General features: G+C 46.7%; 2 protein-coding genes across 2 annotated transcripts; both read right to left on the bottom strand.

Moving 5' to 3' along the window:
• Window positions 1-5574: 5574 nt before the first annotated feature.
• PtA15_14A267 (uncharacterized protein) lies at window positions 5575-8361 on the bottom strand (the record flags this gene model as incomplete). Its single annotated transcript, XM_053162965.1, has 2 exons — window positions 5575-5602; window positions 8150-8361. The coding sequence occupies 2 exons, from the start codon at window positions 8359-8361 to the stop codon at window positions 5575-5577; spliced, it is 240 nt and encodes a 79-aa protein (XP_053026939.1).
• An 8814-nt stretch (window positions 8362-17175) lies between these two features.
• On the bottom strand, window positions 17176-22726 carry PtA15_14A268 (uncharacterized protein; the record flags this gene model as incomplete). The annotated part of the gene is made up of 18 exons (XM_053162966.1): window positions 17176-17697; window positions 17781-18128; window positions 18207-18340; window positions 18430-18646; window positions 18734-18945; window positions 19024-19193; window positions 19268-19467; window positions 19534-19707; window positions 19787-19982; window positions 20053-20170; window positions 20250-20361; window positions 20425-20561; window positions 20630-20721; window positions 20791-20893; window positions 20963-21155; window positions 21251-22267; window positions 22370-22581; window positions 22669-22726. The coding sequence occupies 18 exons, from the start codon at window positions 22724-22726 to the stop codon at window positions 17176-17178; spliced, it is 4215 nt and encodes a 1404-aa protein (XP_053026940.1).
• Window positions 22727-27232: the final 4506 nt, after the last annotated feature.

Consider the following 27232-nt stretch of genomic DNA (forward strand, 5'->3'; position numbering starts at 1 on the left):
GGCTAATTAGGTGCTAATTCAACATGAGCCCCAGATGGAGATCAACAAAACCCAACACCATAGCATTCACAAGAGTTGTTTGAACAATTTTTTTCCCTAATATTGAAGATCCACAAGGATCATTTGTATTGTCCTGCCACCAATACTCCAATTAGCTAAGGGCAGGGAATTGATTGAGAGCACATCAGTGACAGGGCCCAATACACCATGAGATTGTGAATTTCATGGTTCACTTGTTAATTGAGATGATGAGCAGTTAAGCAGAAGTTGAGAACAACTCAACTTGAGGGTCAAGTATGATTGGGGACAGTTTGAAGTGGAGATCTACAAAAGAATGCAACTCAAACATTTGGAGATCATATCTTTGGGGTTTTGATTTGGTCAGGGGGGGCTGTAAAGGTTGGACCCCTGAAAGTGCAGCGGCGTAGCCGCCTTGAACTCTAGTTGTTTATAAATAGTTGAAAACTGTTTGGGCCTGGGTGGGCTAAACAACAGGAGATGGAAATGTGGGAGGAGGCGGTTTTTACACCCTGCAGCGGCGTAGCCGCTTTGGACTCTAGTCTTATTTAAAATACGGGTCCCAAGTACTAGTGACTGTTTCAGCCAGTCCTCAGGACCATTAGGGAATTATATTCCCTCATGAATAAGCAAACAACCTCACCCAAGTGATGACATATGCTTGAAAAAGGTTTAAAGACAGGGACCCTCCTGGAAGGATGGATCCCCAGATTATTACAAGCCAACATGTAGTCTCAAGATTTCTACCAAGACCAAGCAATTACAATGCGGTGTTGTGATTGGGGCTTTATATTCTCTCTGATATTCTTTCTCTTTTTCCTTACTTTCCACAACATCTTTATTCATCTCTTACTTCAACATCTTCTCATCTCTCAGCCTTTTTACTTACGGATGTACTTTGTGCACTGCAAAAAACTCGTCGCGCACTGTGCAGTGCGCGCATTTCCAAACACTTCGCGCACTGCGGGTGAAGGAGGCAAGATTTTCAAGTTTTTTTTTGACGAATCCATAGAAGGCCCTTTAATTGGTCTCTGTGAATTTTTTGGGAGTTTTTTGAAGCTCCCTTGTATGCTGTAAAAACCCATTAAGAATCAAAAAAAAGTACAGTCATTTGGGGACCTGGAATTCATCTTCCCACAGGGAGAAAATTCCAAATAACACCAGGGAAAAATTGAGATAACCTGAGGGCAGGTGATGTGAAGAAGACTCTTGTTCAGTCTCCAATCATACTCCAAAAACCATTGAGTGGGACTCCCCAATGACCACAAAGGGGCCATTGTTTTGTTAGTGGAGTCTTGCCACAGTAGCTCAGGTGTCTGAACATGTTTTACTCAATGTCACCTGCCACCAGCTGTCATCACATTTTACCTGGTGTAATTTATTGAATCATGGCAAACATATATTTAACTGTTTCAGAATTTTTTGGCTACTTTGTGCAAGAATGAGGCTTTCAAAACTTAGGAAATTGCACCACTTTAACAGTGTGCAACAAGTTTTTTGTAGTGCACAATGATTTCTCATGGAAAAATCCAATAAAAATGGTATTCAAGCTCTTGTGTTGGCCAGACCATTTGATCTTTATGACAGGTACAAACAAAAACTATTTGCACAGAATCTACAAGTGTAACTAATGATAGATCAATCATTTTTGTTTCATTTTCTCCTCAAGGTTTTTTGTCAAATTTATAATTCCAAAGTAGAATATATTGTTGATAATATTCTTTGCTCTTGAATTGATGGTTTTTTCACCATATGATGAAAGATGATTCCATATTTTAGGATCAAGAGTAGTCTCCACCCAGAGATCTAAAACATGCCAAAGGATTACCATTGTATACTGTCTTTGGCTTCTTTTGTGATGATATTTTTGAATTAAATGCTTCTTTGCTTTCCATCTATTGTTGGCTTTCTCCTGTGAATCATAAAACAGATGAATATGGAATTCTTGGAAGAAATTGATGGCTTTCTCTATTTCTTCTTTATAATTCAGTCCCTCATTTTGTTTTTTCTGTGTTATCCAAGGAATGATTATTATGATGACTTCAACATAAAATAAAAATAAAGGTAATGATAGTAGACTTTTATGCACTCTGGTATCCCTTATATTGATTTTGGTGTTTGAATACCAATAAATGTACCATAAATTTCTTTTTTCCAGAAAGTAATTTACTTTATGGATGAGTTTATAATCTCCTGACTTGATTGATTCAGTAGAAGGATGGCTTTTGCACAAACATCCACAATTAATTTCAAGAAGTTGTTCTTCAGTCACAAATTGAGTTCTTCTTAGACTAGCTATTTTCCTTAGGGAATCCTTATAATATTGTGGTACCTTCTCACAATTCAGGATATGGTTCAAATTGAATCTGTTGAAATTCTTCCTTGGTAAAACCTCACTTTCATTCAGGGGGATTTGCACATTTGAAGGAGTTTTCAATGCATCCTCTTGCCTTCCTCCCTGTATTGCAGAATGTTCATCAACTTCTATATTAGAATCCTTGGAATATTTTCCAGTAATTCTGGAGCATTCAGCTTCCTCGTAATATTTTTTTTCAGAATGAATTGGAAGGTTTGAAAGAGATTGTAGCTCCATAATTTGACATATCTTTCTTTTTGTGCCCTTATTTACATTCATTTTTGCTGCTGAAATGGTTTCCTCAGGGACCTTCTCAACACTTGAGATTTTCTTGGTTGAGGAATCATAATTTTTTAAAGTACTCTTGTCTCCTATGTTGATTGTACTGCTGAAATGGCTTGTCTGGTAAGCTATTGGATGATTCCCATTAATTTTTCTTTTGGATGTTGCTGGAGAGGTAGTTGTTCTTGTTGAACAAAATTCAGAGCCCAAGGAAACATATGAAGCTTGATATTGACCACCAAATGACTGAGATGGAGATGGGTCAACACTATCCCTACTAATAAGAAAGGTTTCTGGTTTTGAATGACTGGTATGATTTATTGATTCATGGGCCGGCCAAGCTTGAGGATCCTTTTGAAGGCCAAATTGTTTTGGTTTTGAAGCATAATTTTCTCTTTCCAGTGAATAATTGACCATCAGTGGGTCTATTGGAATCTTTGTTTGGATAATTTTTTTGGTTGTCTGTTTGTTGCATGGTGCAAGTGGCGGGGCTACACAGAAATCTGGGAGATGATTGATTTCCAGGCTTGAAGAGGCTTCTGGAAATTCAGAGAGGTGGCTTTGGGAGATACCAGTGGCCGCCATATGTCCTTCATTTCCACTGGAGTGGAGTGAAATCAAGTCACTTCCATTGAATTTGAAAAATTCATCAAGTCCCTCAAATAAAGTGGGACCTGAGTTTGTATTTGGTGGTGATAAATTTCTCCAGCTTGAATCCACTGGATTTTCAGAAGGAAATTGGATGGACTCTTCATTGGCACCGCCAAAAATGGTGTCTGAATTTATTGGTATTATTTTTTGCAAAGCTTTGTTGGTTGTCTGTTCTCCATGGTGGGATAGTGAATGATCTACACAGAGATCTAGGTGATGACTGATTTCAGGCCTTTTAGATGCTTGCTGAAATTCATTTATGTGGCCTTGATGGATGATGGCATCTGGATGCCCTTCATGGCCACTTGAGGAGAATGGAAACAAGTCATTTCCATTGAGTTTGAAAAATTCACCAAGTCCCTCAAATAAAATGGAACATTGGTTTGTATTTGGTGGTGATAAATTTCCACAAGTTGAATCCACTGGATTTCCAGAAGTAAATTGGATGAAATCTAGATTGACACTGGCAACATTAGTGGCCGAATTCATTGGCATTATGTTTTGCAAAAATTTGTTGGTTGTCTGTTCTTTGAACTGGGCTATCGGATGATATATGCAGGAATCTGAGTGAAGACTGATTTCAGGTCTTTTGGATACTTCCTGAAAGTCAGTTGGGTGGCTTTGGGAGATGAAAGGGACCTCTGAATTTCCTTTATGGCCACTGGAGGAGAATGAAATCAAGTCATTTCCATTGAATTTGAAAAATTCTTCAAGCCCCTCAAATGATGGGGGAACTAGATTTGTTTCTTGTGGTGAGAAATTTCTCCAGGATGACTCCACTGGATTTCCAGAAGGAAATTGGACAGAATCTTGATTGGTACCAGCAAAAACATTGTCTGAATTTATTGGCATTATTGTCTCCAAAGCTTTGTTGGTTATCTGTTCTTTGCGCTGGGATATTGGATGATCTATGCAGAACTCTGGGTGAAGACCGATTTTGGGTCTTGTAGATACTTCCTGAAAGTCATTTGTGTTGCTTGGGGGGATGAAATTGACCTCTGGATTTCCTTCATGGCCATTGAAGTGGAATGAAAACAAGTCATTTTCATTGAGGTTGGAAAATTCATCAAATCCTTCAAAGGGTGAGAAAACTGGGTTTGTATTTGGTGTCCCTACTGGGGATAACTGGCTCCAGATAGATTCCACTGGATTTCCATTGGGAAATTGAATGAACTCTCCATTGGCACTGGTAATTAAAATTATGGCTGAAAGCCCAAGAAACATAGATCTTCCCCATCCCATGCTTGCTGAACTGAAGAGTTTCACCCAATGAGCAAAGGTAAGCTGAAATTATCTGATAAATTGGGGTAATAAAGGGTATCTGAAAAGCACCTGAACAAGGGTAAGCGGCTATTGAATGTAACAAGATCAGATGATGCAGCTGTATGTACAAAACACAAAGTAAATTCACCCAAACTAAAACCTGTTTAAAACAATTAGAATCTGTACCCATATGAATTCCTAGATTTTCCAGGGCAAGCTTTTACAGAAGGTTTTCAAGTATGTACTGCGCTGTGGTCTGTGAAATGTTATCTAACACTCCAAACTAGAAACAAGTAAGACAGGATTGCTCCTACACAAGTCTAACACAAGCCTCTCAGTGAGAGCCTGAAGGGCAGCTCCATCAAGACAACTTTGTCCCACAGAAAGGCTTGCACCCAAATCACACTGCACAGGCTCTAGTTTGTACCCTGTGGGATCTCACGCAGAATAAAGCCTTTTTGATAAAAAAACCCTGTTAAGAATCATACAGATATGTAATTATTTTGGGGTTTAAGGGTTTGACTAGAGGCCAAGGCGGCTGCGCCGCTGCAGGGAAAAAAACACACTCACAGGTATGGGCTCTGGCAAGGATAGACAAATCAGACCCAGCCCATCCACAAGATCTATGGCACAGGATTAAAAACTCAGTCTATCTTACATGATACCAAGTGTGGCCTGTGTGAACCATATGTTCCTTATTTTCAGTCAGAACATTCAGATGCAGCCCAATCACCACCCTAAACTGTATGTGACATATACAATTTGCTTCACCTCTATCTTTTCCTGAATAAATGACATGCCAAGTTTTGAAGGTACATATGTGCCTAAGGCCCAATAGTAAATCAGATAATCTTGGATAAAAAATGGCATTACCAAACATCATTTTTTCACAATGTTTTGCCTAATCTCCAACATAAATGCACCTTTTTCCAATTTTAAATGCAATATTTTCCCCTGACAAATGGCATCACCAAATTCCGACAGCATGTTTTCACAAATATGCATCAATCACTTGTAGTTGTATAATGATCACTAAGATAAGCAACAATTCAAAAATTGATGGTACAATGATCAGTTTACAGATAAGCAAGAATCAATATTGTTTGTGCAAGACCCTTTTACACAGAAACCAAAAAAATAATATGAGACAAGATGGCTGCACCTCTGCAGGGCATCAGGGGTTCAATTCACAGCATTCAAGAAAATGTTTCCTGAAAAAGACACCAGAAGGCCAGCCTGCACACTAATAATTGTGTGGCTTGTTAATGGGTTATCAAGCAGAGAACTTGCATTTTTTATTCTTTGGCTAACAGTGACACCTTAAAAATGAATAACACCGTTTTGGATGAGTCAGTGTGTAAATTGCATCAATCCCCGTTTCAGAAATCCCAAGTAGAAAGCAAATCTCTTCATTACAAACAAGCATGCACTGCTCAGCTGGCTGTGGATATTTCAATCAGGCAAACTAAAAACCAGCAAACTTTGATTTTGTAGAAATGAGTTGGATGCCAATTGACCATGTCAAGAATAGTATACAGTCACTGACAAGCAAAGGGGGAATAGTCATGGCCTGCAGCTGATAAGTAATCTGTTGTGTATCAAGCTGAAAAGGAGCTATTATGTGCATGGAGCATCAGTCAAAAATGTAGCATCAGTCAAAAATGTAGCATCAGTCAACAACATACATCAATTTGAACTGATGAGACCTAATTGCAGACAATACTCTCCACCTCCAGAATCTTCTTCCTCAGAGTAATACATATTCATGGAGAGCAATGATCCATCTGAGATCATTTGCACCCCGTCCTCCTCCACTCTTCAAATAAACTATCTGCATTTCTTTTGGGTTGAATGATTGGGTAAAGGTAAGATATCTATATAAATTCACAAATCAACACCAGAGAATGGTAACAGAGCAGATACCCATGTGTTATTTGGTATGATTTGGTTGGAGTTGGGGGCGGTTATGCGTGTTTAGCGAGGATGATAAGGTGACATCAAAGGGGAGACAAGAAAGGCTATTATAAGCAGGACCACGTGACTGTCCTCAGAAACGCCAAGGGTTGATTGGCAGAGGCCGGGAAATAATTGTCCTGTCGACGATGGGTTTCTCATTGGGGTGCACTTATGAGCGGCGGGTCGGCGTGTACGCCGGACGGGCGGACAAGCCGCGACATCAAGTATGTGTGTGTTTTTGAGGGGGAGGGGGAGGTGTAAGGGAGGCCAGAGTGATAGCGCACACTTTGCCAACAAAGAAAGGCCTAATGGCGGCCACTGTTTGGGGCCGGCCACTGTTTGCGTCGCCGAGATGAGGACGGGGGTAAACGGCAAGAGCCGGGGGATCCCCAAGATTCTGTTTCTTACGAGAGGGGAGAGCAGAGTCCAGGCGGTCAAGGGGGCGGGTTCTGGATGAACCCGGCCCCAACCCAGGTCTGTCGGGGCCTGAGAAAGAGGATGTGATGGGCAGGGGCAGCTAGATCACACTGATAGCGGCATGGTTTGGCGAGTGAGGACGGTCGAGATGTGCCGCAAGCGCCACTGAGATCGTCCGCAAAGCAGTTTTCTCGACGGGCGGGTTTGGATGTGCATGTAGGTAGAGACTGTCCACCCCGCCATGGATGTACGCCCATGGGGGCACAGTGTGACAGCGCACTGCCCGCACGCGTTGTGGCGTGGGCCAGTCTCTCCGCTGTTCACCTGTGCCGGCTACTGAGTCTGACGCGGCTAGGCGTCGGGGCTCTGCCCTCCTTCCGGGAGGGGAGCCCGTGTCTCACTATGCGCCTAGCCGTGTGTGGGTCGAAGGAGAAAGTGGTCTCTTGCTGCCAGTGTGGCCAGGTTCATCCTGGCTGGCAGTGTCGAGACACATTCCCGAGCAGAAACAGCGCTCAAATGAGAGTCCAGGGAGTGGGGGACGAGGCGCTAAGCCCCACTCCTGGGCTCTGTCTTGATGGGTGGGTAAGCGGTGTGAAAAAAGAAAAATGTTTCTCCGGGGAAAAGCAGTACAACGAAGCTGAGATGGAGCAGGGAAAACTCCTGCTGCCAGCGGCTGCTTTGTCGGCCTCCTGATGAAGGCCTCTGCTTTCCCAGGGAGAAACCTAGGCTTCGCAAGCCTGGCTCTAGAACTTGTCACCTCTCTCTGGCGCAAGTTCCATGGCGTCATCGCCTCTCTGGGAAATTCCCAGAGTGATCACTCTAGCTGCAGGAGAACTCCGACTCAGGTAGCGCTGGGTGTGTCCCTGTGGCTGTGTGGACACCGCGGCCCTAGGAGCTGCGCTCTCCGGGCATCTCCCATGAGAAAGTCGGTGTGGGGGGCTTGGCGGGCGAGTTGAAGCGGGAAGAGCTCAGCTGGGCGTCGGTGTTGAGGATCTCGGTGATGAATACCCGGGTCGGGTCTTCTATTGGTGTGATCAGCTGTTTTGGCTAACAAGTTTGATACAGACAAGATCAAGAGGTCAGCATGAGGTTCAATCTCGCGCGGGTTGAGGCCGTTGGTGCAACCGGGTTAAGGGGTTTTATGTGTGGCTTGCCCGGGCTGGTTTTTTGGTGGATGAAGCGGGGGTGTGGAGGGGTTAGGGGGACAAGTGCATTGGAGGGGTTGTGGATGAGGGCTGGATGGCGTGGATGAGGTGGGAAAAGAGCGGGTCCTGAGCAAGTAGGCCCTCCAGTGGCTCGTCCTCCTCGCCCCCCGCAGTGGCAGCAGCAGTCCCGCCAAAGGCAGACTTAATTCTCGATTCGCTGGCGTCGCTTGGATGACAGAGGGGCCCGGCCCCGGCCAGCCAGGCTTTCAGCATCCGGATATTACTCTGTTGCTTGACATTCGTCCGTTCCAGGGCGCCGTTGATCGCGAGGAGCAAGGCATATTACTGATCTCAAAATCCAGAACCTACGGGCAAAATCCCACAGGCTGTTTCAGTAGTGGTTTGAGAGAGAGTGTGTGTGTGTGTGGGGGGGGGGGCTCACTTTGCCGGTGACTTGTGCGCTGTTGATTGTTTCAGGAGACGGGTATTTAAGGGGTGTGGGTGTAGTAGCGGGGGGCGGGATAGCGAGCGGGATCAGGTCGATGGTGTGTCTGATTCAGGGTGAGGGCTGGATCCCGGCTGTCGGTCTGTTGGGTGTTGGTTTTGGTTTTAGATGGAGATGGCTGTAGCAGCTGGTTTGCATGTCTGGTGGTTGGCGAGGGAACGGCTGGGAGGCAGAACAACGGCAAGAGGGGCAAGGGTTGTGGTGTGAGCACGCGCGCCCCTGGCAAGTACAACGGCGAGGCGGTGACTTCATTGTATGTATGTTTATCAGATGGGTGGGAGACCAGGGTCTCAGCAAAAACTCCGGTCTTGTTGACAACGCCTAGCCGGTCAAAGCACTGCCGTGCAGGTCAGAGGTACCGGATGTGCGTGGCGGTGGCGTAGTTGTCAAGGCTAGACGGATTTGGGCCTTTGGCAGTCGAGTGCGCTGGTGGAGTCTGTTGAGTGCCAGGTAGTGCCAGATTGTCTATAAAAAGAGGTTTGGCTTGCTTGTTTGTGTCCCCCAGGACGTCCTCTGCCGCTCGAACTTGTGGAAGTCCCTCTTCTGCGGGGGGGCGGGCAGCCCAGGTCGCGGAGCGACCCCTCCGAAGGAGGGACTTGAGTCTAAAACCGACTTACAACCGCGTCACGGTTGGCCAGTTTTGGTGTAGCCGACGTTTGGACGGCTGCACCTCCTGTACATCCATCTCCCCGGAGGTAAAAAGTTGGGTGGGAGATAGAGGAGGATTGTGTGGATCTGCTCATCCAATTTTCAAACAAAAATATTGAAAATTGGACCAGCAGGAATTTTTGCAAGATCACAAAAATCCAAAAATCTGCTCTTCAGGATTGAACTGAAGTTGATTCTTGGCTTCTCAACCAGGATCCCTCCTTCACAAAATTCCTCCAAAAATTTTCTATTTACTATCCTGGGATGGCTGTCTTGTCCTCTATTGACTACATAAGGAATGGTTTGGTTTGAAGAAAAAAAAAAAAAAGTCATGCTGGACTAAAATTGGCTTGTAAAAAATCCTACACATACAATTTTTGAAAAATTCAAAATCCTTCTTGATGGGGATGAAGACCCCCATCTTGGGCACACCCTGCCCAACATTATTATCCACTGGGTAGTTGGATGTATTTTATAGGATTTTTACAAAACAAAATGACCTCAAAAGCCCAACCGTGACACGCAAGCATGCGCGTTTTAGACACAAGCCTCTCCCGCACTTCGTGCGGTCGACGGAGAGGCTGTACACGCTCGTCTGCCGCTGTACTTCCAGCGTGCGGTTCGTCCTCAACCCCCTCCGCTGTTGCACTTGCACAGTTTGAGGGGCTAAACTCGTTGGCCCCCCTTTGCATAATGCCTTCAATGCGGCGCGCTGGGGGTCATCCTCTCACCGTTTTTTGACCCTGCTAGACAGGGATGGACGGTGGGCCACGGTGCATCAGCTTGCTGATGTTAGGTGGCTGTTTGCAGGTTTTTGTTGAGTTTGGCATTTGTAGAGGGAAAACCCTCCATGTTTTTTTCATGGAAGTTGTAAAGGGGAAACCCTTGATTTTTTTTGGGGGATTTTTGGAGATTTGTAGGGGAAACCCTTGAGGTTTTGTTTTGTGATTCAGAGGCTTTAATAAACTTGGATAAACACCCAAAGGACATCCTTTCATTTTTCACATCTGAAAATGTTTCAATCTTCTCTTAATTCAAAAAACTGACGCCAGCCTTGAGTACACTGCCATACCAATTCCAACTGCAATCAGAGAATTAAATTTCAATCATTATATACTGATAAAAAAGTGTATTGCTTAAGGATAGCATATTCTTTTGCCAAAGACAAAATTAAGAAGGGACTCTCTTGAATATAGAATCCCTTCAATTATATTTTTCACAGTTGGTTTCTAGCTGCATTGATCCCAACCTATTCACTTCATGTGCGCTTACCGGGAGCGCAGCGGGAGGTGGGCCGAGTCCAAGGGACAGCGGCAGTGGAGCCACCGCGAGGCAAGCGCGCGGAGGCAACCGCAGTGCGCAGCTGAAGCGCACCTGGCAGGTCCCAAACCTAGTGAGTCGGGGAGCAACCGGTACCGGCTAGGAGCTAGCACAACGGAACCGGCAACACAACGCTCAACGCCGAACGCAACATTGCCAAGGAAATTTGCACAGGAATTTTCGCCAATAAAACACACCAAACTGACAAAATTTTTAACTCGATTGCAGCGGCGACTTCGGCCGTGAAAGTGGCAGCCGGCTTGTCGTCAGGCGGAGGTAACGGACCGGAAGGCGGTGAGGCGAGCGACCGCTCACAAGGAATCACCGGGACGCAAGAGGAGCTAGGGGTACCTACAATGGCGGAGGAGGAAAGGGTCGAAGGAAACAGGATCGAAGATCAACCGCCAGCCCCCCCAAAGAAATCAAAAAAGGTTACCGTGAAAGGGCCAACCAGACAATCGACCAGAGCGACATCAAAGAGGCCAGGGGAGCAAGGAGTGGAGGATCAGGGAGGAGAGGAGGAAGGAGAGGAGGATAGGGTAGCAGGGTTAGGGGAGTCAGGAGATCTGGGGGAGGATAGGATCGGAGGACTCGGGAACCGGATAGGTACTGGTAAGTCGTCGACAGATGCTGGAAGGAGGAAGGATAGGGTTAAGGAAAGGAGCTGACGGATTGCGGCGCCTTACATCGCTTAGCAGAGAATCCGGTGGACGCAGAGCAGGAAATCAGGGCTAGGGAGAATCAAGGTGGTAGCGAGGGGATACAAGAGATTATGCTAAAGGTCATCGGGAAAGCGCTAGCGGCCGAGGCGGCAGGCAAATCGGAACAGGCGACCATGCTATTCAAGATCTGTGAAGGCTTGGGGAATACCATCACAAGTGTTCCTACGACCTCAGCCCATCAATCACCAACCCAGTCAGCGACAGACACCGGCAGGCAAACCCGGACCGACCTCCCCACTCGAATCGCTGCACCTCCCATCTCATCATCAACCACACCACCAGCCATCCCGACCCCCCCGCATCAACTCCTCAGCTTCAAGGTCCCAGCCTTGAATCTATCGTCCATACCGAAAGTCAGGGACTACGACGAGATGCTGACTTCCTCCGGACCGGAAGCAGCAGCCCTGTTCGACGATGCGGCCATCCCGAACAATGACGATATTGGCCTTCCTCAATTCTTTGCCAAGAATCTCCTAGAATTCCGAGCTCCCTTGCCCTTGACAATCTTCAACGAGTGGTGGCAAGAACAAGCCTTTCTCCACCACGCAGAGAAGAGGAGTAAATCAGATGAGGCGAGCGGAGACCGATTCAGATATACCGGGTTTCCGTACCCAAGCGAATACCTCCAGACCTACCAAGAATGGTCGGTCAATCATCAAGGCTTTCTTCGAGCGGTCAGCAAGATACCATCCCACGCCAACTTGGCGACTTGGTTGGTGGCCCACAAGAGGAATGCAGACGGTATTATCAGGAGGGAGGGGTTCATGACGGCGCTAAGGTACGACATCCACGTTCGGATGAACGCCCTATGCCAAAGGGTACCCGTACCAGGTGGGCGGCTCTCAGTGGCGAACATATCAATCTTCCGGACGGAGATCGTGCAAGAGGTCCACGCCAAAACGGTTAGGTTCGGCGAGACGGAATTCACCGACAACCCCTACGCAGCAGGTGGATGTCGGTTTGGCTGGGACCCTACGACTGGTCAACAGGCGAAGGCAAAAGGCGAGCAAGCAAACAGGACTCCGCTCCACCTGCAACAATCCAGCAAGGCGATCACATCCGCGGCAAAGCCTGGCCCAGAAACCCCGAGGGGTCCTAGCAACCAGAAGGAGACCGGCGGCAAAGGCAACGGGTTTAAGGGAGGCAAGTGGGGGCAAGGCTATGATCGCGAGGCGGGGGAGGAGGAGGAGGAAGACCCGGGAGTAGCTATGGCAAGGGGAGAGGTTACTAGTTAGCAATTTTCTTAGTTGAATCCACCCTCTGTTTTCTTGTACGCCTGATGAAGGGACCGTAGCAACTTCTCTGCACTCTTTTGAGTTCCATCTACACATGCAAATAGAGTTCGCAATCTAACTTAATGGTACCCAATCTGGTACATTCTGTGCAAAGTGTAGAGAGTTGGGAGAGTGAAAGCTACGAGACAAGGGTTGAACAGAGCCGACAAGTCATAAACATGAGACAAAGACTAGCGGTAGGGCAAACCAATCAACCTAAGGGAGCAAAATGGCCGACAAACGTATCCTGCGAGATGAATACCGAGGCTTGGGAAACCGCGCTACGGCGTGCAGGCCTCCTGCCAAGATTCCAAGACGTCTTGGATGGCTTTCAAGATGGGTTCAACCAAGGGATCCCACCACATAGTTTATCGGACAACATTCGCTACTTCACCCCCCCAAACCACACCTCAGCTCTGTTGGCGAAAACCAAGATCGAGGACTCCATTCGGAAAGAAATAGAAGCTGGTAGGATGTTCGGGCCCTTTACGTACGACCAGGTATAAGAGCGGTTCAGTTTCTTCAGGACTAATCCTCTGGGTGCCGTAGTCAACGGCGACGGGTCCTTGCGGCCAATCAATGACTTATCGTTCCCGCACGGGAAGACGGAAATCCCTTCCGTAAACTCGTTCGTAGACACGGATGATTTCAAGACGTCCTGGGACGATTTCAATGCGGTAGCAAGGTTTCTCAAGGAACAAAAAGAGCCGGTCCTCTTAGCACTTTTTGACTGGGAAAAGGCGTACCGCCAGATCCCAACCGCGCCGGACCAATGGCCGTACCTCATGGTACCAGATTTTAACAATCAACTCCTGCTAGATACCAGGATCGCATTTGGTGGAGTGGCGGGCTGCGGATCCTTTGGCCGGCCAGCAGATGCGTGGAAGGAGCTGATGCTGTCAGAATTCGATGTCCTAAATGTCTTTAGATGGGTCGACGACAACTTATTTGTCAAAAAGCCCAGCTCAGCGACTCTAATGGCCGACATAGTAAGACGGTCCGACGAACTGAGGGTAAAGACAAACAAAGAAAAGTACTCACCCTTTCTAGAGGAACAAAAATACGTCGGCTTCATCTGGAATGGAACCGACAAGACCGTACGGCTTCCTGAAGCAAAACTCAAGAAAAGGATCAATCAGATTCAAGATTTCCTCGAAATGGGCGCAATCTTCACATACAATGACGTGGAGGTCATTGCAGGCAGGTTGAACCATGTAGCGTATATCCTACCTCATTTAAGGTGCTACTTATGTGGTCTTTATAGATGGCTTAAAGACTGGGTGCACCGAGAAACCGCCCGCCCAATACCCCCAGACGCCGAGGAGGATCTACACACGTGGCTAACGACACTATCGAATTTCAAACCAACAAGATTAATTGCAAGACAAGAGCCGACCGAGGTAGGATGGGTCGGCGATGCATCGACTGGATTCGGGATAGGTGTGATTATCGGCAGAAGATGGGGACAATTCCGCCTTTGATCTCTAGAGGAGCTAGATAAAAACATTGACATGGAGAAACGGGAGGAAGAGAGGATCTCGCGACTGGAGACCATCGCAGTACGACTAGGCCTATTGATGCTAATCAAGCTCGGGGCAAGAGAAGGGAAAACGTTCATTGTATGGACAGACAACACGACAACAGAGAGTGTCGTCACAAAGAGGAAATCAAAAGACAGGTTTGTCAACGCCGAATGGAAGAAGATACAGGCGATGCTCGTTGAACACCAGATCAATCTCATTGCAAAACGCGTTGCTTCCGCGGAGAATAGGGCTGACGAATTATCCAGAGGAATTAGGAGGAACCACAGGACCCGCTACCAACTACGGGTCAAAGTCCCTCGGGATCTGGGGGAGTTAATCGAACAAGTAACGGAAGTGTAAAGCTATGATAGGTGTTGCTTGAAGGAAGGGAGACGCTTTGTAATGAATAACATTGCAAATATAGGATGGGTCGAGGCATCAGGCCTCCACTAGGACCAGGTTTCCTGCAGTGTTGGGTCTGAGCAGGCTCCAGGCCACCTGGAGTAACGGGTCGGGCTCAGACCCCACATCTTAGTGCTCACACAGGACGAGAGGCCACACTCCCCAGGAGCAGTGGCCACCCTCCCAGCTCACCTTTCCGTCGCGCCAAGCTCTCCGTCACGAGGAGGAGAGACGCGGCACGCCAGGAGAGAGTTGAGGAGAGGACCTTTCCCACACTCAGGCGGCTCGGGGAGTTGTGAGGACAACTCCCAGGTCACCTAGGCAATCCCAAATCAGGGGATTGCAAAGAGAAACACACAGGAACTGAGTACCATTGATGTTACTCAGCCCAAACCCACGCGGAACGGTAGCGGCAGGATTGGAAGGATAATTAAATTTCCCAAAAGAAATACTCAAAGTTTGAGGTTGGGAAAATCATTGAAAAAAAATCACTCTGTACTGAAAAAAAATGCAAACTGAGTGTGCTCAGCCAAAAAAATAAAAATGTGTCAGACTGAGTAAAAAACAATGGGGCACATTTTTGGGGTGATTTGTTGGACGGGCCTGCACAAGGTCCGCATGGGCCTCTAACAGGCCTGTTGGGCCCATTGAAAAAGTAGTATTTGTTTGGAATTCCAATGCTCTGCTAAAATGTGAAATGGGTCAAACTGAATAAAAAACATGGGGGTACATTTTTGGGGAGATTTTCTGGACGGGCCTGAATGAGGCCCACATGGCCCCCACAAAGCCCACTGGTCCCATTGAAAGAGTAGCCTTGGTTAAGAAAGCATATGCTCATCTAAGAAATAAAATGTGTCAGACTGAGTAAAAACCCTAAAGGCACATTGTTGGGGAGGCTTTTTGGACGGGCCTGTATCAGGCCCGTACGGGCCAACAGGGCTCCAAGGAAAAGGAAAGGGCCTGGACATACTTTCTGTGAGTGCACAAATGTCATACAGATGTGAGAAGCCCTTCAATATCTTCTGTTGATTAGTGGTCAATTGGTGCTGTTCTGAAACATCATATGGGCATTCTTGACCAAGACTACTTCTGGGTTGGCCAAACCAGCTTTGGGTGGGCCCTGACGGGCCTGATGCAGGTCTGTCAATCAGCCCCCCCAAAAGTGTGGCCCCATGTTTTTTACTCAGGTTGACACATTTTTGTTTCTTAGCTGAGCATAGGCATTCTTGACCAAGGCTACTCTTTCAATGGGCCCAGTGGGCTTTGTGGGGGCCATGTGAGCCTCATTCAGGCCCGTCCAAAAAATCTCCCCAAAAATGTACCCCCATGTTTTTTATTCAGTTTGACCCATTTCACATTTTAGCAGAGCATCGGAATTCCAAACAAATACTACTTTTTCAATGGGCCCAACGGGCCTGTTAGGGGCCCATGTGGGCCTTGTGCAGGCCCGTCCAACAAATCACCCCAAAAATGTGACCCATTGTTTTTTACTCAGTCTGACACATTTTTATTTTTTTGGCTGAGCACGCTCAGTTTGCATTTTTTTTCAGTACAGAGTGATTTTTTTTCAATGATTTTCCCAACCTCAAACTTTGAGTATTTTTTTTGGGAAATTTAATTATCCTTGAAGTGTATTGGAGGACTTCCTGTGCAATCTGGAACCCTCACAGATGTTGGTGTAGACCCAAAAAGTCTAGATTCTTGCAGGGAAATATAGCTTGTTGGGCTCTAGATCACTTCTGGGAGGCCCACAGATTTTGACAGGAAGTCATCCATTAGCCCTTTTCACATTGGTAAAATTGATCCAAGTTTACAGATGCTTATGATAAAATTTACATTTTTTTTACAAATCAAGTTTCCTTCATTTCCAACCATTCTGAATCAACATGAAAGTTTTATGAAATTTTATGATGAGCATCAGTGAAGTTGTCACAAATTTGCCAATGTGAACAGGGCACAACAAGGTATTTTGATACAGGCCTTTCTTAGTTATCTCCTATTCTGAGTTTTCCATTTTTTCCCTTGATCCCACTTCCTTCTTCTAATCACTCCACTTTATCTTTATATCCTTGTAATTTTCTTGAGCATAACAAGCTTTGAACTCTACATTCTGTTTTCTGATTCAGAGGTAGTCACTTTAGATACTACCCCTGACAACTGCCCACTTCCAAAGCTGACAGGAATATCAATGAGCTGGAGGACTAAAGGCCAGGCAAATTATGCTCTACGTATCATCCATAAAGTTGACAGGTTTCCCAGACCCTTGCTGATGATTTGATTGTGGTCAAGAAACATGAGGTTTTGATTCCCTATAGTGGTAATTGATGCAAATTGAAGTTATGTAGAATTGGAGGCTGAAGGGCTGAGGATAAAAGATTGAATTGAAAAGACCAGACACTTTCATTGCTTCTCAAGGCATGCTTGAGGATCAACCAATCAAGGCTGCCAGTCAAGCTGTTGACCATTGAGGGCCCAATTCCATTTCCCAAAATGTGATAAATAAAAGTAAAAACAACATGGTCTTATAAGAGAGTACTGTTCTAGCTTACAAAGATGTACATGCACTAAACAAAATCAAGAGAAGATGGAAAAGGCATGAGAAGAACGAAAAGAGAGCATCAATGAAAAGACGGAGGATCCGAGAAGGGATTGATTAATCAAGACATCATCCAGACGGGAAAGAGAGGAGAATGCTAGAAGGTGATTTGGTGAGTCCGTTGCTTAAATGCTTCGATCTTAGCGCGCAATTTTTCAATCTCTTCTCTCCGTTTAGCGACCTGGACCTGGGGCAAGCGTTCCTTGAACTGCCACACCTTAGTCGCAGCAGAGCGTTTATCAGGTTGTTCCAGACCGGGAGTAGCGGAAGAGGAAGGATGGAGGAGGACGGGGCGTTTGACGATAGAAAGGTCGACGACGCGGGGGCTCGCGGAGATGGCGAGCGCCTCGCGATAGAGCCGCTTCGACTCTTCCGCGAACTTGCGAAGCTGGTCGGTCGGATTGGCTGGGCTCGCCGTGGGGAGCTCGTCCTCCTGTGTCGTCTGGCCAGGGCCAGGCGAAGACGGGTTGCCGTCCGCATCGCCTGGTAAGACCGGCGGGAAGGTGGGCGGTAGGACGCTATACGACGGTAGGGCATTGAGCTGTTTAAGCAGACTCTGGGACTTAAGGTAAGAGTTCTCGGCTCGTAAGAATCGGGTCGCGCCCCTGAGTGACTCAACCTGTGGTAGTGTGTCATGTCATCAAGGCGGATCGTCAATATGGTGTTTCCCATGATATAAAAGTTAGCAAGTGTTGTGTTTACCTGTTCCACTAGTTGCGTGGTCTCCAGATTCCCCTCATAAGGGACATAGAAATCGTGCCCCGAGATACCCGCGAGGGGTGCAGGGGCAGTGGCCGCTGCGTTCTTGCTATTCCTGGATTCATCAGTTCCCAGCGCTACTAGTTGGATCTTCAACTCTTTGTTTTGCTCCGCCATCTTCTCGTATTCGTTCTGCATGGATTCGTTAAGCTCTTCGTATTGTTTCACTTCTTTTTCTGCTTTCTTGAGACGGGACTCAAGCTCGGACATCGCATCAGCTTGTTTCTTAACCGCTTCCATTCTCTTCTCCATCACCTGGATTTTCACTTGACTTTCTTGTAAAGAATGATCCTGAAAAACCCCCAAGAACAAAACAGTGTTTGAGCAATCTGTCGCCTGTCTTGCGCGGAAATTTCCAGAGATGCATACCTTGGCTCGAGTATCCTTAACAAGCTCGCGAATTTCCTCACTGAGTTTCAGGACTTTCAACTCTGCGTCAACATTCATCGCCGCAGAAGATTTCATCTCGGCGACCCTTGCGACCCAGGGATGTTCGTAAGTATCTTGAATGGCCACGAGAAAAACAAGAGAAGGTCGGCCAAGTTGCAAACGGGTGATTTCAAAAACCAATGAAGATGCAGTCAGCACTTACTTCTCGCGACATGCTCGGGATCAGTTGCTACACCAAGGGTTATCCCCAGGTCACGTGCCAAATGACTAAGTAGAGTGAAAAACTCTTCCAGAGGTCTTCCGGTGTGTTTGACGATGTCACGCGTGGCTTCTTGAAGAATGTCATTGTAAGTATCCAACTGAAAGATTTCCTTGGATGAGACGAGCTCCGAGCAATACCGTCCCACCAGATCTGCCAACTAAATTAAAAAGGAGTTGCCAAACATTCGAGCATTAGATACTGGCAAATTCTGCCCATGAGTATGGAAGTGTGAATTGTTGCTTACGCGTGAAGAGACGTTAGCGAGGTCGTATGTGTTGTCTTTTAGGACCGTCATAGCATTCGAATGGTTCGGGTTCAGTGAACAAGACTGGCGCATCAGGTCCTGCAACCGGCGCAGCAACTTCTTGGATATCACCTTGGCCGTGCGTGCTTGCCCAAGTAGATTTTGGAGTGGACGGAATACTATGTCAGATAAATCCGCATTAGGATCGATCTCTAAAAGAAAATGAAGAAACAACATCAGCGATGGGCTCATATAGCAATAAGAAAATTGTGTAGGAGTCAATAACGAACGGCCATCTTGTTTCAGCGCGGCAATGGTTTGCTTGGCAAACGCGATACAAACTAAGATCGAATCCAAGTCGACATCGAGGGTATAAATATCCCCGTACTGAAGCTCGGCCACATCGTAGTCAGAATCGGGCATGTATATCTCTGCCAGATGGCGCATCTGTGGCAAAAACCTACACAAGAGAGAGTAAGTGAGTTATAAAAAGGTAGAGGAATGTGAGTTGGGCTGATAGATTGAAAGACCAACCTTTCAATTTCTTTCCCAACATCACCTTCCTTGAGTTCTTCCCTCTTACAAGCATCAATAAACCCGTCCATCTTTTTTTCTGCAGCCATCAATTCCTGGTAAACGCCGCCCATCTTGATGAAGCTTTCGGGCGGGCAAGAGCGAATGAATGCGGCAAAGCGATTGGAAAGCGCCGAGAGCCGGGCCAACTTCGATCGAGTCTGTATCACCGATTTGGTCAACATTCCCCATTGCTATTTCTTAAGGACAAAAAAATAAGCACTTACATCACAAGCAACGAGGATGACTTCGGTCACAGTCCCATTCGAGATCTCACTGATGTTGTTGGTCTGTTCGATCACTGAGGACACGAGATCCGTCTTGGCCGCCAAGCGGGTGAAAAACATGAGCGACTCCACGGCGTCATGATCTCCTTCATAATAAGCGGGGAGTAGGTATGGCTGTGTATGAAACATATCATCAGGCCCATTTCGACAAGCTCAATATTGTTTAGAAAACAGTGATCCGAAGGGCACTGACCTTCATTATGCTACATTGGAGCATTGCCTGGGTGGATTCCAACTTGCGCAACTCCAGATCTATCGCCTTCACTTGCCCCTTCACGCTCGAGTTCTGTAGCTTGCGGTTCAGATTCAACATCGCCTGCGTTTGACTGGCTAATGTTTGCGACTCATTGTGTTGGATCTGTTGTCGCTCACGCATAGCATCGAGATCACTGTTACATTTGAAAAAATAAAAACATGTCAGGCCTCGGGACAAAATCGCGGGGACAACCTTGTACTAACGTTTGTAAGCTCAAAACCAGCTCTCGGAATTGCAATATTGTGTTCTCGTAATCCGCGACAGATTCTTCCAAAGATTCATTGCGCCTTTTGTGCTCGCGCAACTGCAGATCTTTGAAGTCTGGAGGTGATAGTAGAATAAGAATAGATCATTCGGCGTGTTGAGCTTGTGAGCACATAGTTTTCAATATGAGACTTACCAATTTCTTCTTGCATCTGTTTTTCTGTTTCGACATGGTTTTCCTCTAGCTCATCGGCCAGTTCTTTCAAAGCCTCCAAATCCTCTATGATCATCTTCATGTCTTCGATTTTCTGTGGCGGGGTATTACAAGAATGTCAGGAAAGCCGTGGACCGAAAAGTTGGGAGGATTTTACCTCGTTGAGAGTCAGGTTTCGTTCCGTCAATTGCTCGAGCATATCTTCGACTCCCATCGAAGCATCCAGCTGTTGCTTTAATTCTTCTACTTGACTTTCAGCCGTTTCTAATTGGCTCAACAGGACGCTATATTCGCCTGGCCGCCAGAAATAACCGGAATCAGTTCACTACAGACAAATCAAGCTCCATGCTGGCTGTCGTTACCTTGCAACTCGGCGGATAAATCCAATTCTTGTTCTAAGTCGGTTATTCGTTTCCGACTGGCTTGCTCTGCTTCTTGAGACAGGTCTCGCATCCTGTAGGAAATTAGCCATTAACAAGTGAGTTTCTCGAGAAAGAAAAAGAGGAGGGAAATGCATATCTACCGTGCCAAAGCCTCCTTGAGACGCGAGTTTTGTTTTTCCAGCTGGATGACTTTCAGTGTGGTCGATTGGTCTGATTCCTCGGACCCACCGGATTCGATCCGAGCTGTTAGAATAGAATTGAAAAAGAGGTTGGCTTCAAGATGGCGATGGCGAGACTTTAACCTTATCATACCTTGGATTTCTTGCAACGAAACGAGCTCGACTTTGAGCGTTTCTAATTCGTCTTTCATGCCGACTAGCAACGATTCGGTCTGGTCCAGTCTCTCCTCTGCCATCTCTTTGTCTAATGTTGCTAACTCAACTTCATCCGAAAAGTCGGCCAGGCGATTTTCCGCTTCATGTCGAGAAACTTCCAGGTCTTTATTCTACAGTATCTCCGATTCAGTCCACAGAAGAACTTGGGTAAACCTAAACCTGATCTTAAATTGGGAAACTATGAACTTGAGAATGACAAACGCACCAATTTCTTCAGAGATTTGATTTCTTCCAGACATTCATTAACTTTAGCCTGCATCTTCGGCTTGATCACAGTCGACCAATTTTCGTTATCTTCCTTAAGCTTCTCTAGTTCTCTGAGTTTTTCTTTGTCTTCATTGCGTCTAGCCTCCATGAGTTTGTATTTCGTTAATAATTCTTCATGGACGCGTGATGGGACCGTGTTGGGGTAAGGGGATCCAGAGCCGGCATCAAGCGTTGACCGAACAGGTGTCTTGTGAATTGCGTCGGGGGGCTTCTGTGTTGAGGTCAGAGATAAATGATCGACGGGTGTGGTAGTACTAGGATTTTGAGAGCTGATTTGGGGGCTCGATTTGGGATCAAGGGGCGGCTGTAGCGGGTTGACAGCTCGTTTGACTGGAGTTGCTTCATCTAGATCTAAGCCGTCCACGTCCCCCAAGTCTTGCATAGGGTCTTCCTCGAAAAGTGATAGATCATCAGAGCGAGCTTGGTCGGATGTACCTGTGTTGGAAGTGAGTCCAATCAGATTGGCTAGAGAGTCGGGTGGCTTGGCATGACTGCTGAACATGTGCTCGGGTGATCGAGAGCTAGGAGGAACGATTTTCTTGGAGGCTGCGCCCAGGGTGAGTTGCCGCCCCTTGAAACTGGTTGATTGAGTCATTTTAGGAGCGTAGGCGAGAGCGTCTGGACGCGAGACGCTAGTGGTACTGCCTCTTCTACTTACGCTTGGACTACCGGAGACAGAATTGTTGACAGATGCCATTGTGCTCCGGCTAGCCCTGGAGGAACTTTCAGCACTGGTTTTCAGAAGCGTTCGAGGGTTTCGATTTGGGGGAGACATTGGACCTAGGGTTGAAGAACGAGTTATTGGAGGGGGTGACTTGAAGTTGGGTAGGTTGGTAGCCTTGGAGTTAATGCGAGTGGAGGTTCCTGCTAAGGATCTTGTAGTGGAGATGTTAGAGTTGCTTGATTGGGGTCGACTGAGGGCAGAAGCTCCGGGTGTTAGGATAGTAGAGAGACGCTGAGGGTAGATATGTTTTTTTTTGTTGATATATGTGAAGTCAGTCAATCCAGTGTGATAATCATCGCAGAGACTAGACTGGGAAGGGTAATGCTGACTTACGGATGTAGTTGATTTAGATTTAGTACTAGTATCACTCAAGAGAGTGACTTGACTAGGCCTGACGAAGACGCCCGATGCAGAACGACAGGTGAAGTAGCGTTTACCATCGACGGATCCGTCGTTTTTTCCGGTAGGATTATCGAGAATGATGCCTACCCAGGTGCCGTTAGCAAATTCGGTGGAGCCGACGAAAGCCACATGACCTGCACCAGCTGGTAAGAATTGTACAAGTGCGATTCAGCAACTGGGTGGAGTGGTATGATTTATTTCCTCTGATAAAAGGCCGGAATTGGACACACCTTTTGGTATTGAGACCCGGTCACCCTGTTTGAAGTGTGGAGTACTCGTTGTGGCCATCGTGGCCCTCGGGGAGGGAGGATCAGTTGTGATGTGCGGTTGAGAAACAAGCTCAGACTAGGTACGGTAGTGCGGCTGGAGTTGACTTGCAGTGATTAGTCGGTGGTCAAGCTATGCTGCCTCATGGCATGCGCCTTCGCGGGTCGTTCCTTCGAGGGTGGTTGAGGTTCGGAGTTGATCGATCGCCAAGCTGAGGGTGATGGAGATGGAGAGCGACATGATGCCCGGGCCGTTGGACCCGGGATGCGGACAGCACCTGACACAAGTCAAGCCTCTCCCGGACCTCCTGCTTATGGATCACTGCGTAACACATACGCCTGGAATTTCTTGCGGTCAACTCCCAGTTCTCATCCATTTTCAAGAAGTAAATTACAAGGCCAAACTACAATACACAGATTTGTGTAAACTACAGCCGTTGAGTCCTCCTGCCACTTGGTTGTTAACCTCTCTTTCCCAAGAAATTGTTCATGAGCAATTTTTCTAGGTTAGTCAAGACAGCATACAAACTAATCACCAATCAATGAAATAAATATTTCTAAAATCTGACCTACAGCCAACAAGACAGCCATAACGTGCCATGGCGGTCCTAGAGGTTGCCAGGACGTGTCATTTCTGCGACAGTTCTGCTAACGTCCCGGGATCTGTCAATCCCTCCTGTGGCCAAGTCCGCAGTTGCTCTGTTGACATAATCCATTCCGCAGCAGAGAGCCGAGATGGCTGTGCAGGAAATTCCATTTGGCTGCGAACTTAACCCAAGTCCCTCGCTGCTGCTTGACATTCTTTGGAATAAAATAGCTTAGGTTGTAGGCCTGATTTTTCCTATCCAACCTACATAATTTCAGGTGTTTGGCAAAAATCATGCCACCCACAGAAATTCCACAAAAATCCCCAAACAGCCTAACTTATCAAAGTCCCTCCCCATGCAGGAGGTTGGAGTTCGGAGTTCGGGTGGTGGTCCGGGGGGTAGCTCATTTGGGTGGAGCTTAAGTTTGGCTGGTGGCGAAGCCACCCCTCCCGCAGGGAGGGGCTTACGGGCTATCGCACCATTTGGGTGGGAGACCATCCACCAAAAAGTGATGCAAACTCACACTTTGAATTTTGTAGCCTGTAGTTTCAAAGCTACCCCTCCCATTATCGGAAGCTAAGCTGCTTTATACTTTGTTGAATTTTTGAGCTCATCACATCATCATCACATTTTTCAAGTTTTTTTCAATAAATTTTTGAAAAGCTCACCCAGACTCAAGACGGCGGTCTTCTCAGGCAGTGCCTGGCCCCGCAGGTCTGTGCGGGTCAAGTTTTTGTTTCTCTTATTTTGGCTTTGCTTGTCTGTTCTACTTTTTCCTTTGTAAATCTGAGCTGACAGGAAGAAAGATGAGATGCGGGTGCATCTGTCAATGCTCGGGACCTCATATGTAGCTTGCATAACGAGCGAGCTATAGGGTCTTGAAGTTGAACCAGGCTTTTGGCCGATGCTCTCAGGCGAGCACCCCGACATAAGTCGAAGTCCCTCCCTGCAGTTGGCGTCACTCTTCTCCCCACTCAGCCCGCAGAGGAGGGACTTTGTTAAGTTAGCCAAACAGCTGGAATTACAAGCAGTGCGCAACTTGACCGCTGCACCTTGCAGCTTGTGTGCACATTGGGTGGTTGATTTTTTGTGTAGCTTTCTCCCAGAGGATGCTATCAGCCCTACAAGACCACATTTGTTCACCAGCTGTGAACATAACTGGAATCAAAGTGGCATTCTTGCTGTGCCAATGTGGGGAGCTACAGTGTAAGTCCCTCCTGATGGAGGCTCGCTTTGTGAGTTCAGCCTACCCCCCGGGGGCTCAAATTCTCAAGGGACTTTTTTAAGTTTGATTTGGCTGCCGCTTCTTGAAAGTTTACAGGAGCAAGCGGATGTGGGCGACGTCCATGAAGCAGCGCCCAATGAACCGACTCTACGCGCGCTGCGGGCGCAGAGCGCAAGAAGGCGCAGAGACCTCAGCACGGGGGAGAAGATGCGGCTGCGGCTCCCCGCCCACGGACCAGGGTCGCCGGCAGGAACCGGGGAGACTAGATTCAGGATCGCCGACCAGAACCTTAACGTACTCTCCGGCCGACTCCCTTCCGTCGAAACCCAAAGGAAATTTTCGCGCCCACCCACCCACCCAGTTGTGGATCCCACCCGCCCGGCGGGCTCCGACCTTAGAGTGTTAATCACCTAAGATACCTGGAACCATTAAGAGTTTAGCGGCAGAAAGGAGGGTTGACACAACCCCCCTAGAGCCAGACTCACTCTCCTTCCCAGAAGGAGGCGCCCAGAAACCTTGAGCTTCCTGAGCAAAGGTAGCGGCGACTAAAGTGAGGAGGTGGCTAACTCCCCTTAGCCCACACGGAGCTGGCTTGGGGATCTACTAGGCAGTAGCTCCCGGGCCCGCTCACATGATTGAGAAGCTCAATCTTTGAACACGCCACCCAAGCAACACCTTGCGTCAATCCGTCATACCCTAACCCTAAAGCCAGTGAATGCCCAGCTGGCAGAATGGACGCCTGGTACTTGCTACAGGCTGCTGTGCCGCAGCTGCCCGTAGCAAGTGTGGGAAGAGAGGCAGGAGAGGGGTTTTCCCTCTTCTGGCCTTGGCCAGGGTGTGAGATATAAGCTGTACTCACTGGATTCTATTTTTCCCCAGACTTTCAGAAGAGACAAAAATAATAAACATCTTTTACTCATTTCTCTTTATTTCAAGACACATCAACAAATCACTACTTCAAATAGCCAGTTCCCCTCATATCAAGAAATCACTTTCTGGAAACTCAAGCCTGAATTTCTCAAAACTTATCATTTGCTGGGCGTAAACTCTTTGGATCAGATTCAACCCCATCTACAACTCAGAGCCACCGGATTATTCCAGTAGACTTCCATCAAGTGGATTCGCATCTTCCCCCGAGTAACCCACCGCTGACACTTTTGCCCAAGCCTGCGGAGTAACAAGACGCACCTGGGCTGAACCAACAGGCTGATGCAATTTCCAGCTTGATCTGATCTTTTGAGTGGTGTTCCCAAACAACATTTCCCCGCTCTGATCTGTTATCTGATGCTATCATATGCTGCACTACATACACTAAACTTCCTGGATGACATCCTGTCCAATAAATCATTTACAACATCTCTTTTTTCCAATTAAATATAATATTATCTATTCTTTTCTAGTCGTCTATGCGCCTTCCAGGATTCACATGGCGCGGCGCGCGCCAACTTTATCTCGAATCCTGTTTTGGTGCCAAAAATTGTGGAAATTGTGAAATAAGTAAAATAAGAAGCCCAAATACACAACCGGCACAATAGGGAGTTTCTTTCCTGAATGGCATCAACCCCACCTGGCGACAGCTTGAGAGAAAGCAAGAGTGGGATTGATTGACAATCGGCGGCGTGAGACAAGCTCAATATGTCAGCCGGGCTACTATAATAAGTTAGAGCCCGGCTAACTACTCTAGTATATATAGTAGCGGCGCAAGGGGCCGCTAAAGACACTGCCAGCATATTTGGCTGGGATGAAGTCATCCCAGCTTAACTGGGATGCACTCAACCAATTTAAAATGGGTTGATCTTGACCAATGAAATATAAATCCAAGGGGGGTACCTTAGATTTATATTTCATCAGTTGAGACCAACCAAGTTTAAATTGGTTGAGTTCATCCCAGTTTAACTGGGATAACCTTAACCCAGCTAATTATGCTGGCAGTGAGATAAGAGAACAAAATACATCCTTTTTGTTAATAACAGTGGCGCAGAGCGCCGCGCACAAGGTTAAAAAGAGTATTCATTAGTAAATATTAATTACGGCGCAGAGCGCCGCACATAAAAAACTATGTAAGATATATCCCCTCAAATCCTAGACCGAGTTGAGGGATGAATGGTAGAACTCCAGCGGAAAAGAAACAGCCAGAGAACTTAATGAATTGGTTAAAACCCGTTCTCAAGCTAAGAGAACGGGTCACGAGTGTAGAGCTATGAATCCTAATATCTGAGTAAGACAAAGAAAACTCCCCCAAGGGACATATATTTCATGAAGAGAGACTATATATAGTAATTATAAGTACATATTTTGGTTGATGAGATAATAAAACCATAATAGACTATGTATATGCAAATAGTGTGAGAACAAATGTGTAAGATCATGAGAAAATATAGAAATAGAAAATAAACCCATATTTTGGAACAACACTCCCCCCCTCATCAACCACAAATCAAGAAAAAAAATGGTCATATATAAGAAAGAAACAAAAATGTTAAGAAGCTTCAAAAGAAAGAAAAATAAAAAAAACTCAACAAGAAACAGCAAAAAATTTGAGAGAAAAATTCAGAGACAAGAAATGAAAATGACCGGATGCAAAGATAAAATAAAGGAATAATGGAAAGATCCAGGGAATTCAACCGCCGCAGAGACCACTGTAAAGTATAAGGTGAAAATGGTTAGCTGCTGTAGAACCAATCAACCGCCGGTATGATTTGAGATTTGTGGAGGG

This window comes from Puccinia triticina, chromosome 14A (genome assembly GCF_026914185.1).
Source record: "Puccinia triticina chromosome 14A, complete sequence".
NCBI lineage: Eukaryota > Fungi > Basidiomycota > Pucciniomycetes > Pucciniales > Pucciniaceae > Puccinia > Puccinia triticina.